This window comes from Xyrauchen texanus, chromosome 36 (assembly GCF_025860055.1).
Source record: "Xyrauchen texanus isolate HMW12.3.18 chromosome 36, RBS_HiC_50CHRs, whole genome shotgun sequence".
Classification (NCBI taxonomy): Eukaryota; Metazoa; Chordata; class Actinopteri; order Cypriniformes; family Catostomidae; genus Xyrauchen; species Xyrauchen texanus.
The window spans coordinates 31,271,763-31,286,224 of NC_068311.1; the positions used below are offsets into that span (position 1 = coordinate 31,271,763).

The following is a 14,462-nucleotide window of genomic DNA, read 5'->3' on the forward strand; positions in this document are numbered from 1 at the left end:
CAAAGGGGTTAAGATCCATAACACTCTTCTCCAGTTATCTGTTGTCCAATGTATGTGTTTCTTTGCCCACTCTAACTTTTTTTTTTCTGTTTCAAAAGTGGCTTTTTCTTTGCAATTCTTCCCATAAGGCCTGCACCCCTGAGTCTTCTCTTTACTGTTGTACATGAAACTGGTGTTGAGCAGGTAGAATTCAATGAAGCTGTCAGCTGAGGACATGTGAGGCATCTATTTCTCAAACTAGAGACTCTGATGTACTTATCCTCTTGTTTAGTTGTACATCTGGCCTTCCACATCTCTTTCTCTCCTTGTTAGAGCTAGTTGTCCTTTGTCTTTGAAGATTGTAGTGTACATTTGTATGACGTTTTTGGACAATTTCAAGCATTGTTTAGCCTTCGTTCCTCAAAACAATGATTGCTTGATGAGTTTCTAGAGAAAGCGGTTTCTTTTTTGCCATTTTTTATCTAATATTGACAGTAAGACATGCCAGTCTATTGCATACTGTGGAAACTCAAAAACAAACACAAAGACAATGTTAAGCTTCATTTAACAAACCAAATAGCTTTCAGCTGTGTTTGATATAATGGGAATTTCTAGTTCCAAATCTGCAATTTAGCATGGATTACTCAAGGATAGGATAGGATAGGATAAGGTGTTGGAGTGATGGCTACTGAAAATGAGGCCTGTCTAGATTTGATCAAAAATGACATTTTGATAGTGCTGTTTTTTTTACATCAGTAATGTCCTGACTATATTTTGTGATCAGTTGAATGCCACTTTGGTGAATTAAAGTACCAATTTCCAAAACAACAAAATCTGTATATTATTTCAACTTTTGGTCACCAGTGTCTCTCTCTCTCTCTCTCTCTCTCTATATATATATATGCATACAGTTTTGACCCAAAATATTGACAACCTTTGTAAATATCCTTTTGATCTTTCATTAAATAATTCACAAAAAAATCTAATCTTTTATTGAAACAAACTCATTGAAGGGGGGGTCTCATAATTAATTAAATACATATTTTTCTCCAAAACATATTTTCCATATTTATTGGCACCCCTTGAATTTCTAATGAGTAAAATATATCTGAAGTATATTCCCATTCATATTTGAAAATGTTTAATACACCTGGGTTACAAGGAACATGAAATTGTTTAGCCATGACTTCCTGTTTTGCATGGATATAAAAGCTTGTTGAGCAAAATGGGAAGTCGCTATAAGAAAATAGCTAAAGCATTGAAAATACCTATTTCCACAATCATGGAAATAAATAAGTTGTGTTCTCTGTCAGCGACTCTTGCCTGGAGTTCGGTCTGGCAGATTCTCACGTGATCCTGAAACCCCGATGTGCCCAATGTTCCCACGACCCCCTTCAGGGATCAGGTGGTGAACCTACAAGCGCTGCCCCGGAAGGAGGCGGACCCAGCCATGTCGTTTCGATGTTCGGTGTGTGCTTTGCGCACCTACTTGGATCGCAGGCAGAGCGTTAGACACTCTGAGCAGCTCTTTGTCTGCTTTCGTGGACAGCGGAAAGGGAACGCTGTCTCTAAACAGAGGCTTGCCCTCTGGATCATGGACACCATTGCATTGAACTACCAGACCCAGGCCGTGCCCACCCCCTTGCGGGTTGGAGCACACTCTACAAGGAGTGTGGCATCCTCTTGGTTTCGTTCCGTATTCTTTCAGGTACAAACAGGTAGAGTTTGCTAATTCGGAACAGCTGGCCGGGTGTATCGCTTGCGTATAGTGCCTTTTCCCTCCCCTGATGCGTCAACATACATGTTTACCCCCAGTCGAGTTCACGAAGTCATGGACTCTGGATGTTCTTCCGCCCTAGCCCTATGGTTTGCGAAATTGTTGGAGGAGATTGCAGCCAGCCCCACTTAGGTGTCTAATATGCCCTGTACTGGGATAAATTACTTCGGTAACCCTGTGATGTATATTCTTCGGATGTATTGTGTCCCTACGCCTCCCATTCTTTGAAAAAAGGCCAATGAGAATTGGCGAGTGGAATTTGCATGCCACTCCCCCAGACATACGGGTATAAAAGGAGCTGGAATGCAATGTCTCATTCCCTTCTTCAGGGAACGGAGGTTACGACAGTGACCATGACATTTATTCTTAGAGGGATTTGGGTTAGGGTAGGTTGAAAAAGGGTGGCACGATTGAATTTAATTATTAAAGCAGATTACATTGATACTACACTAAAAAACAAACAAACTAAAATTTAATGTTGTAACATGTTTTATCAAGCCAAAAAAAAGATTTAAAGATTACATTTTGACTACATTTTGTGAATTAGTTTCTTGCAATGGGGCTACAGAATGAATGTCATACAAATTATAACTCAAGAGTTTGAGAGGATGCAAACTCTCTTATGACACATTTGTTATGTGATACAGCTGAGCACTCCCACAAAAAAAAAGCAGCTTTTATCCTTAACTCATCGAACGGAAACCACCCTGCTGCCTCTCAAACCAGGAACTGATAGAACAGAGAGTGCATGCAAATGAGACCATCAGGCTTTATAGACTGATGGTTTGTGGTTGTCTAGAGGCATAGAATTTGGAAATTTCCCATTTCCACTGCATCATTGCACTTCATTGAGTGTTTGTGAATGCTTTCAATCCATTGGCTGATATAATTAAGACCAAACCCACAAAAGACAAGAGGAAACCGTATTTTTAATGTAGCGACTCTGAATTGTTTGACTAAGGTACAGCTAAAGAGCAGGATCTCAATATTTGGTGTTGTGGTAAGTGCACTTTCCATTGCTATCATGAAGCACCATGTGTCTGTTCCTTCCTGTACGAGACATGATGCATCTGAGAATCAGTCGTAATTAGGGAAAGTTATGCTTGTTTTAGTCTTTGATGCTTAGACTTAAAATTAGAGATAAAAGGACTTGGTTGTACTCAAATCAGGCCAATACTGGGGGGTAAATACTTGTATTTACTATATCCAAGTATGGGTATATTTAATAATGATGTAGCACATGGAGCTTCTAGTATAAAAACATTTATTTGAATATCGATTTCATTTGATCTTACTTTACCTGATATACTGTATATGTGTCTTCTTTCATGTGCATGCACTCCCTCTTTCGGTGCATGCTTTTGTGTGAGCCACATTGCTCACTCTGTGAAAGCCCAGAACAATATGTAAAAAAATAACACTGTTAAAGCATAAATGTATCATTAGTAATTTTTAATCAATAAAAATGCCAATATTGGCTATATCAAGATATGAAATATAATTGCACGTATACAAAACTACGGTTTCTTTTTTTTTTTACTGACCAATAACTTTCTAATTTCCCTTCAGAGCTGCATACATGTATGCACTTTGTTTGAGGGTTCTCATCAATATTTTCCATATTTGTGATGATAATAATAATAAGACGTTTTATTTATATAGAAACTTTATCAAGATTTACAATTAGCTGATATAATATGAAGCCGAAGATGCAACTTGGGAGCCACTGGTAGTGTGCTCATACATAGACATGACTTTTAAAAAAATAAAACCAATAGAAAAAGGACTTTTGTCAATTCATTTTAATCCAGTATAAATGTGCTGAGGAACAGATATTATATGTACAGTGTAAAAAAGTATTTGCCCTCCTGATTTCAAAAATTCAAACGAGCCTCAGTGTTCTTCTGGGTTAGCAGTGGATTCACCTCACCACTCTTCCATGGATGGCGTTTTTGCCCAGTGTCTTTCTGATAATGGAGTCCTGAACAGTGATCTTGATTGATGAGAGGCCTGCAATTCCTTGGATGTTGTACTTGACTTCCTGGATGAGTCGACACTGTACTCTTGGAGGAATTTTAGAAGGTCGGCCACTTCTGGGAAGGTTCACTACTTTGCCAAGTTTCCTCCATTTAGAGATAATGGCTCTCACTGTGGTTCTTTGGAGTCCCAGAGCATTTGAAATGCCTTTGTAACCCTTCCCAGACTGATGTATTTCAATCACCATTTTCCTTATAATTTCCAGAATTTCATTCAAACTTTGCATGGTGTGCTGCTGAGTGAGACCTTTTAGCCAAAATCCTGCTGCTGAAAAAGTTATATTTAGGTGTTGCTTTGATTGAACAGGTGTTTCTAGTCCTGGGTGTTTCTAGTCCAGCTGAACCCCATAATATCATGCAGTTTCATAGATTTGGAGATTTAGTAACTAAGTGCCAAATACATTTTCACACAGGCCTAGTTGGTATTGGATAACGTTTTTACTTCAATAAATAACATTATCATTAAAAACGGTATTTTGTGTTTACTCAGATTGCCTTTGTTTTATGTTAGATTTTGTTTTACTTTTTGAAACAATTTAGTTTGAGATATACACAAAAACAGAAGAAATCAGGATGGGGAAAATCATTTTTTACAGCACTGTATGTTTTTTACTGTTTTTTACTGGTCAGAACCAAGCAGGTTATATTGCATTTGTATATCTGTTTGAGAACCATACATATGCAAAATTGTTGTAGATCTATTAAGTTCCATCTTCCACCTTTTGCCTTATATTGATGTTGTGGTTAATACTAAAAAACTGTTAGTAGACCAACAGTGGACTTTTTGAACCATTAATAATATTGGTTGTTGCCAGGTGTCAATCTAAATTAATCGCATATATCCATGTTTACTGACACACTGTGTCAAGTTAAATGTAGTTTGATATTTCTAATAAAAATGCCTCTTCACCTCAACAAACCGACAGCTGTTCAAAGACAGCACAAAGAAGGAACTTTGTGCTGTCTTTGAACAGCTGTCGGTTTGTTGTCATAAGTTGCCTGCTGGAACTGCGCTTACTGCCCCCTGCTGACTGAAAATTTCAAAAAAATGAAGACTGAACTTTAAGCTTGAATTGCTCTGTTAGTAGGAAAATTCATTATTACAGTGGCGTGATTATTATTTTTCAGGTATTAATCACACTAAATGAAAATGTTAAATTGACAGCCTTATTATAAACACAATGTTTTTTATTATTAGAGAGTAGCCAACAATGTCAGGATATAAGGAGTTTTTCTTTGTAATTTAACCCTTGTATTTTAACACCTTGGGAGTGGTGGTGGCGTAGTGGCTAAAGCACTGGGCTGTTAATCAGATGGTCGCTGGTTCTAACCCCACAGCCACCACCATTGTGTCCTTGAGCAAGGCACTTAACTCCAGGTTGCTCTGGGGGGATTGTCCCTGTAGTAATTGCACTGTAAGTCGCTTTGGATAAAAGCGTCTGCTAAATGCATAAATGTAAATGTATTTTGATGGTGTAGATTAATGTATTCAGGTTGATTCAGACATTTAAAATAAACATTTTGACTTAAATAAATACAGTTAATTTACATATTGCTACATGAAGCAAATTTTTAGGTAATTTGTTTAGTGTGTTAAGCATTAGTACTCTGAATGAGATTATAAGAGTTAAGTGTCCTGTTCACTTCAGCAGATGATTTGATAAGATGCCTTGATAAAAACGAGACATTTACACTTTATTTATACCAGCCTAAGATTTTCAATGCTTAGTATTGTTGGAGGAATTGCAAGTAAAACATTTTATTTTTTTTCTCTCTTTCTAGGATTTCTCCTTGGTATTTTCTATCTCATGCTGATTTGCAAGCAGAGCAGGAAAACGATTTTGTGCAATTGAAAAGGGGATTTACCACTTCCTCTTTTGACAATATTTACTTTCTGGTGACATGAAAGATAAAACTCGGTCAGATGAACTTTAATTACTATCAGTGGTCTAACAGAAGCTAAGAGTTCTTAGGTAGTCACATGGAAATAAAGGAGAACTAAAAATCTATTTTTTGATTTTTGTATCTTTCCGTGACTTCCTTGATATATTTAGGACTTGAAGACACAGATCACATACAATACAAAGTTTCTAAAATACAATAATGGGGAATCCAAATACTAGCATCTGTGTGATCAACGTTAACATGGTGCCGTTTGCCACGCTCTACATCCTCATCTTCTTGATTGGCATGGCTACCAGCCTGGTGGCATTGTGGGCCTTCATAACCAGCCAGAGTGCGAAAAAGTGCATCAATGTTTATCTGATCAATCTTCTGACATCTGACTTCCTCCTCATGCTGGCCCTTCCAGTCAAGATTGCAAAAAGTCTGGGTAATGAGTCTCTGAGTTTAACTATTTTTCACTGCCAAGTGAGTGCGCCACTCATCTACATCAACATGTATGCTTCCATCATCTTTCTATCATTCATTAGTGTTCAGCGCTACCTCCAGATCACTCGTAGCTCAAAACTGCTCCGATTGCAAGAGGCGGGCTTTGCGATGCTGATGTCAGCAGTGGTTTGGTTCCTTGTGCTCTTCATCAATGTGCCCAACATGGCCATTCCTATTAAAGGCAACCTTCCAGACAAACATAGACTAACCTGCTCTGACCTGAAAGAGGATTTGGGCAAGCACTGGCATGTGCTGTCTGTATATTTGGGCATTGCTATTTTCTTCAATGCCTCTGCTGCTGTCCTTCTGTCCAATGGCTTGGTTTTGAAGCAGCTTTGGGGTCGACGTGAATCAGAACCTGAGGACCAAGCGAGTGCCCAGCATGCCTTCATAAATATTGCATTGGTGTCCTTGGCCTACATGGTATGCTTTGTGCCATACCATGCTGTGCGTATGCCATACACATTTACACAGATAGAATTTATCACTGATTGCCCTTTGAAGAGGAGTCTGTTCCTGGCCAAAGAGTCTACTCTACTCCTCTCCATCTTGCACCTATGCTTTGATCCAGTGCTGTACTTTGTTATCTGTCGTGCATTCAGACATCAAGTCACAAAGGCCTTCTCAAACAGACACATTGTTCCAAACTCTGACCCACAGTAAAACTTTCCATTGGAAAAATGAAAAAAAAAAGGATAATTTAGGAACAGCAATAAATCCAACCAATTTGAAGCCTGGAAATGTCTAGGGAAAATGAGAGTGCAAATAGACCTGTGGACAAAAATGGTTCAAAACATATTTCAAAAAAGACACTCCAGAAAATACTTTTTTCAAGTCATCATTTTTATTTGTATAGTGCTTCTCAGAGCAGCTTTACAGAAAATCATACTGTAGTATCTATAACGTATTAAATGTCCCCAGTGAACAGCAAGCAAAAGGCATCAGTGGCAAAGAACAAAAATGCCATACGATGTTAGCTAGTGGTGGGAAAGAAAAAAATAAAAAGCTGGGGGAGCAGCAGTTCTCCTCTGGCATTACAGATATAGAAGACGGACTGATTGTAGCTCAAATATGTTTATACAATTCATTACTGTTGTTATTTATACTGTAAGCATTGATATGCTGTGGAAAATTATTAGTATAAATTGCATTGCTCATCTACAAATTAAATTAACATTTCTAATGAAAATATAAATCATTATGATTAACAAATCTCTTTAAAAACTCTTTGTTAAGAAAATAAAGCAGTATTGCATAAAACATTGTTTCCATAGTTGTTTGTCTTATTTTTCTAAATCCCTTGATTTGTATAAATACCTTTTTGATTGTAATTCACGTTGCCTCATTATTCCCAGAAATGCATGAAAGAGAGGCCATTTGTGCTTACAAAGAGTCACAATTCACCTCTGTTGGCATGACTGTGAGTCAAAAAAGCCTTTGAAACCCACTGCTTATTAATCATAACATGAGCTAGAGAATTGTTTATAAGTACATAAATTGGACATTCCCATATATAAAGAAAAAATAACAATAATTATGAGCAGAAAAGCATTACTATTTATGCTGGGCTATTGAACTGGCTTGGTTAGGACATGTTATTTACAAATGTTAATCAATATGGTCAATTGAACACTGCGGGGTAGTATACCTGCATGTAGTACCTTATTATTTGTATACTACCTCTATTACAAACATAATTTAAACTGATGCAGTGAGATCCAGCAGATGGAAAATTACTTCAATAAATCAGATGATTTGTAGAAGGAATAAATGTAATAATAAAGGAAAATGTATTGGTTCTTTAATGTTAAGTAGATATATCTTAAGGATATATCCAAGGACTAAGTCCTTGAATTATCTAACAATACTATGTCTTATCTTTGTCTAATGAACTAAGTAATTAAATGAAAGAAATTAAAGTTAAAGTATGGATAGTAAGATGAGGCCTCAAAGCTGGAATTCAGATGCGAAGAGCCAGAGAGCTGAGCTGTTAGTCTCTCTGACCACCAAAAGTTACGTTTAAGGTCTTTATACCCTCTTGCACGTTTAGAAGTTAACTCAAAGGCGTCAGGGCATATTGTTATGACCCACTGAAATGCGAAGGCTGCGGTGGCCATGTATGTTGACGCACTGGGCGGAAACACAAGTGTTTTATCATTGTATGTGCATATGTGCAATACTCCCTTCTGCACATTGCTTGAAACAATAACATCTATAAAGTTAGCACCAAGCTCTCTGAATTCAGCTCTGGAACCTCATCAGGTCAAAAGGGCAACAAGTTAATATACTAAGAGTCTAAAATGTATATACTTTGTTCCAAAACAGCGCTCCAGTTTCTCACGGGAATGTTGGGAACAGAATTTAGCAAGGATAAGAATGAGCACTTCTTTTACTATCCTTATGGGGACATTTGGTCCCCACAAAGTGATAAATACACGCTCACACATACACACACACACACACACACACACACACACACACACACTTTCACACACACACAATGAACATATAAGTCTTGTGCCTGGTAGCATGTATACAACACAGGAATAGAAGGATGGACATATAAGGAGTTTTGAATAATATCAATAAGCAGAAGTATAAAATATATGAATGTCTCTAGCCACTTGCATTAAAACACATAAGAATTGCAGCCTTAAAGCAGTTACAAAGACAAATCAGAGCCCCCATGCACAAGGATGGAGAGGAGGGAAATAACTGAAAACAAGGATGGAGTGGAAAGAAGAATATTACATGAGGAAATGAATAACATATTAAGAAGCTACAATTTGAACACAGATGGAAATAAATTATATAATATTAAATGATGATGATTATTTATATTTGACCTTTGTGATTGATTAAATAGAAATAGAAAAACAATAAGAGATCATAATGCCAAACAAAGGAAAATCAGCAAAATTGAGTTAATGGATGAAATCAGGGATCACAGAATCAGTCTGTGACAGATGCATTTGGCTCATATGCTTTAGAGAAAACATTGTGAAAATTCTGTAAATACAAAATCCACATTAAACAAACTTCAGTCTGTCCTTTCCTTCAAAATACCTTTTTCTGTTTAGTAGGTGTGGTTACTGAGTTTGTCATTTGTAGGGTAGTATTATTATTTTTTCTTCTGAAACTATACATGACATTTAGGTAAATATCCAATATTGATACTACAAAAGTAGTTCAGAGTGCAATAAAAAACAATACACAACTTAATACAGCACTGTAACTGACAGATGTAAATAAATATGTTGTAAGGGGCAATGTAAGCCAGCATCTCTCACTTTAACCACACAGAACTCCCGACAGATGAAACAAATCCATGCGTCACACAAACCACTCTATTCCAGCCATGGTCACGAATGGTATAATCCACTATTAACTGATTGGAATATGGCCTTAAAGGACCACTATTTCGCTAACACCCACAGCATTATTTTGGGGAGCTGAGGTGGAGGAAGAGGGAGAAATCTGATGAGCAGGGGCTAGGTAAGGAGGAGCCTGTGGTACATTAAAAGTAGCCACATGCTATAGATAATTTCAAGGGCCGGAAATGTTCAAGCAGCAAATATGTCACTTTCTTAAACAGACGAAGCTGCTTGAACATTTCCGGCTAGTTGTCATACTCATTTAAAATATCAGCTGGAGGCACTTCATTCATAAAGACTTTAACATGATTTACGTAAATAACGTTAATACATTTGAAATAGAATGTCACTATTAAAATGTGGACCATGTTGTTTGGTGGCTGGATGCTCCCTGTATGATTGACTAACAAAAATTAAAGTGTTTGGCTCTCCGAAAAAGCAACCACAAATGGACGCATGAAACGCTGCAGTTAAGTGAGATGGCTGGATGGAAACGTGCAGTACTAACAACTGAAGCACACATCTTTTCTCTGGTAGGTGAAGTAGTAAGTTTGATAGGTAGCGTTTAGCTGGCTACTTAAAGGTGCTGTTAGTGATTTTAGCAGTTCTAGAATTTCCACAAACAGAGTCATTGGATTAGCCAAGCCCCTCTTTTCCAAAACCCCATACCCCAAACTGTTGTCAAAAACAACAGCAGTAAAATAGTGCCCTCAACTGACAAGTATTATGAGCAAAATGGCATTAAAATGGCATTATGCCTCAAAAATGTAATTTGTTTGCTATTTACAAAGAATAGATCTGTCACAGAGACCGGTGAGATTTCTGAGGACACTTATTTAATTACGTTCCCTTTACAAAAAGCTTCACTATGATGCTGCGCTTTGCTAAGCGCTTTTGGGAACAATCCTGCATTGTGACCAGCTGTGAATATGTGTGTAACACGTCAATGAACATTGACCGGAATTCATAGCCTCGGCTGGTGAGATCATTAGATGCACCTGTGGCCAGGCTATAAATAGACGCGTCACCAGCGTGTCGTCAGATCCGTTTTCTTCAGAGCAAACTGTGCTGTGTGTCTCACAAGCCTGTCAGAAACTTTCTTTCTTAGGATTTAGAATTTGTCAGGCAGTGCGCATATTCCAATATATATAAAATAGAAAAGAAAAAGGTGGAAAAATGTCGGAGAAGCAAAGCAAACGATGCGTGTTTCCCTGTCAACGTTCTATGACAGTCAGGGACACGCATCAATTTTGTTTTGTTTGTTTGGGGGAAGAGCATGCTGCTCTCGCATTGGGGCAGGGCGAGTGCGCGCATTGCGACCTACTTTCGGGCGAAATGCTTCGCGCTCGCCTCGCTTACTTCCGGGAGTCCTCTTTCATCGTGGGCTCTCGCATATATCTGGCTGAGGAATGATAGACGGGTCTATCCCTATCGCTCGCTCTCTCCCCAGATCCAGCTGATCCTTCTCGTAAGCTGAAGCGCGCCTCTTCGTTTCACGAGGGGGGCGCTGAACATTTGTACATTTCACGCATAATAATAAAGCGGCTGAGAAATTACTCGAGGTGGTTACTCGGTCTGTGGGCAGACTACAGCTAGACTGGCCACGCGAACAAGAGACCCCCCCCCCCAAACGTTCCAAACTTTTTTAAAACAAATTGAAAAAAGGGAACGCTATATTAGTCCCTTCCTTACTTTGATGACCTCCATGACAAGCTTTCTCACTCATGGGGGAACCCATATACTTCTGTGTTCACGTACCCTCGATGTCTTTATACTCGACTATCGTGGGTGCTGAGACACAGGGGTATTCAATGATGCCGCTGGTCGAAGAGATCTCTCACCGGGTTCAGCATCATCACTCAAGAAACCCGCTCTCCCCACTAAGCCATGCAGGACTACCTCCATGCGCTGCACACCATGGCCGTGTTACTGGCGTACCAGGCTGACCTACTGAAAGACCTGAGTGCAGGTGCAACGCTCGACGAAGAAGCCTTTTCTTAACTTCGTCGGGCCACAAATTTATCTCTCCGTGCAACCAAGCAGACAGCCCGTGCCATTGGTCGGCCTATGTCCGCTTTAGTCAGCACCGAGAGGCAATTATGGCTTAACCTTGCGGTCATCAAGGATAAGGACAGAGTTTTCCCACTCGATGCCCCGGTTTCACCTTCCGGTCTCTTTAGAGACGCCATGAATACGGTTATCTCCAGATTCCAGGAGGCGAAAAGCCGGTTTCTCTGCTCCCGGGAGTCTTGGCCAGAGTTCACCAGCAAGGGTCTTGCCTCTTACTGATAGCGCCGTGCTGGCCGAACAGGGTATGGTTCTCGGTGCTAATATCTCTCCTCGACGGCTCGCCTTGGGCAATTCCAGACAGGAGGGAGCTTCTGTCTCAGGCGCAGGGGATGATATTTCATCCCCGGCCCGAATTGTGGAAACTTCATGATTGGCCCCTAAAGGGTACCAACTGAGGGACACAGAGCTGTCACCTGAGGTTATCGAGACCATTCTTAGTGCTAGGACTCCCTCTACCAGAAGAATCTTCACCAATAAATGGGGTGTCTTCGAAAAGTGGTGCAGTTCACATGGTGCTGATCCAGTTAACTGCCAAATAGTTTCAGTTCTGGACTTTCTGCAGGAAAAACTGTCAGCAGGCATATGCCCCGCTACTCTCAGGGTTTATGTGGCTGCCATTTCGGCTTGCCACGCCTTGATGGACGGGGTGCCTTTGGGGAGGCATCCTCTACTCGTTCGCTTCATTCGTGGAGCCATGCGACTGAGGCCTCCTGTTAGGACCAGAACTCCTTCATGGGACTTAGCAATAGTCCTGGAGGGTCTGATTGAAACCCCCTTTGAACCTCTAGAGTCAGTGTCTGACAGATTTCTGACTCTCAAGATTATGGCGATTACCTCTAATAAGAGGATTTTAACGCCGGAGCAGGAAAGACTTCACAGACTCTGCCCAGTCCGTGCCCTTCAGACTTATGTCCACCGCACTAGCCAGTAGCGTAAGTCAGGGCAATTATTTGTCTGCTATGGGGGCCGCAACAGAGGTGCAGCCGCTTCCAAGCAGACTATGTCACATGGTCTATGAGGCGCGCAGTCAAGCTTCGACAGTAGGTGTCAAGGCTCACTCCACCAGAGGGGTCGCCTCCTCTAAAGCCTTGGCTAGAGGGGTCCCTCTGCAGCAGGTTTGTGATGCGGCAGGCTGGTCCTCTCTGCACACATTCATCAGATTGTATAGTTTGGATGTTCATGCTGTAACGGGTCCCGGCCAGGGGTCTGCTAGCAGATATATATTGATACTCCTGGTCGAAGTGCTCTGGAAATATTGAAAATATTACACAGTTATAAGTGACGCGGGACAACAGTTGCTCTTCTTCCATTCAACCGGAATATCTTTATTAACAACTTCATTTCAACATTATATCTGCAATCAAGAATTATTTCTGTTATTTTTTTGTTGCTCTGTATTGAGACACAGGTAATATCCACAATTGGATAACATGAAGTCACATATTCTTCAAACATACATTTCCACATAAATGTATCTTCACATATTTCCTCAACATTAACCTATCACAGTTTTATCTTAAACCATAAACACACATTTTCTCTCTAAACCATATTCTCTGTTATCTCTCATTAAACGAGTATTTCTGTATTCATTATACATTTTGTAAGTGTTCACTTAATATAACAGAATAAATCCCATTTGCAGTTAAGTTAAATAATATTTACATTATATAAGTACAAACTTCAATAGTAAACATATTTGCCTCATAACTTTTACACTTAATTCCTATGAACCAAAACTGTGGTAATATTAGACTATAACACGTGCATTTAAGACTACCACGTGCGTTTCACCCAAAGCTAACGTTACATCTGTAAACTGCTTTTACTCTGTACATTAGCGTTATTTATTACCCGTAATGCATAGTCTTACACACACAGTTACTTTACACATACACAGTAATAACTCCGAAATATATAAAAGAAAACATTAGCGCGAGCGTCGGCCGCCATTTCCTCAACTTCACAACGTTATCATTAGACTTGACTATTCACACACCTGACATACCTTTAGCTTATCAAACACACATCACTGGGGATTCATATTAGCTTATAACCCTTTGTAGTCATATAAAAGATGTAAAACTAACCTGGAAATATTGAAAATATTACACAGTTATAAGTGACGCGGGACAACAGTTGCTCTTCTTCCATTCAACCGGAATATGAGCTTGTCTTCCTCCGCGCCTCGCTAAGGGTCCCAGAGTGACGCGGCTGAAAGGTACTGCCACCTTGTGTCCGTTCTGTGAAACAGCATGTCATAGCACACTTCTGTGTATTCTCTCAATAGTATTTAACTTGTAATAAAAGGAAAGAAAACAAAAGATAATAATCTCAACAAAACCTCTTTTTGTGAGTGTCACAATGCTACTCCGGGCTCTTACGTCCTTGAGTCGACATCTCAAGCTCATGCCTGAACAAGTTTGTGACGCGGCAGGCTGGTCCTCTCCGTGCACATTCATCAGTTTTTATGGCAGGCTCATGCCTTAACAAGTTCGTGATGTGGCAGGCTGGTCCTCACTGCAAACGTTCATCGAACTTTATGGGTTAGATGTTTTTGCATTTTGAGTGTCACAATGCTACTCAGGGCTCTTACGTCCTTGAGTCCACATCTCAAGCTCACATCTGAACAAGTTTGTGATGCGGCAGGCTGGTCCTCTCCGCACACATTCGTCAAATTTTGTGGTTTAGATGTTTATGCTACTCCAGGCTCTTACGTCCTTGAGTCGACATCTCAAGCTCATGTCTGAGACCTCTTGCGTTCTTGTGAGCACACTTCACAACCATAGGGGTCCGGACAGCCCCAGTGCGGCGGCGTGGGTATTGCGTTCCCAA

General features: G+C 39.8%; 1 protein-coding gene across 1 annotated transcript; it reads left to right on the forward strand.

Annotated features, from left to right (window-relative positions):
- The first annotated feature begins 2,547 nt into the window (after positions 1-2,547).
- Positions 2,548-7,232, forward strand: LOC127629779 (G-protein coupled receptor 171-like). Its single transcript, XM_052107018.1, has 2 exons — positions 2,548-2,756; positions 5,575-7,232. The coding sequence occupies exon 2, from the start codon at positions 5,896-5,898 to the stop codon at positions 6,844-6,846; it is 951 nt and encodes a 316-aa protein (XP_051962978.1). The 5' UTR covers positions 2,548-2,756; positions 5,575-5,895; the 3' UTR covers positions 6,847-7,232.
- The last annotated feature ends 7,230 nt before the right edge of the window (positions 7,233-14,462 follow it).

Bases quoted from the DNA above. Each gene is read 5' to 3' on its own strand.
- LOC127629779 (XM_052107018.1), top strand. From the start codon at position 5,896: ATGGGGAATCCAAATACTAGCATCTGTGTGATCAACGTTAACATGGTG.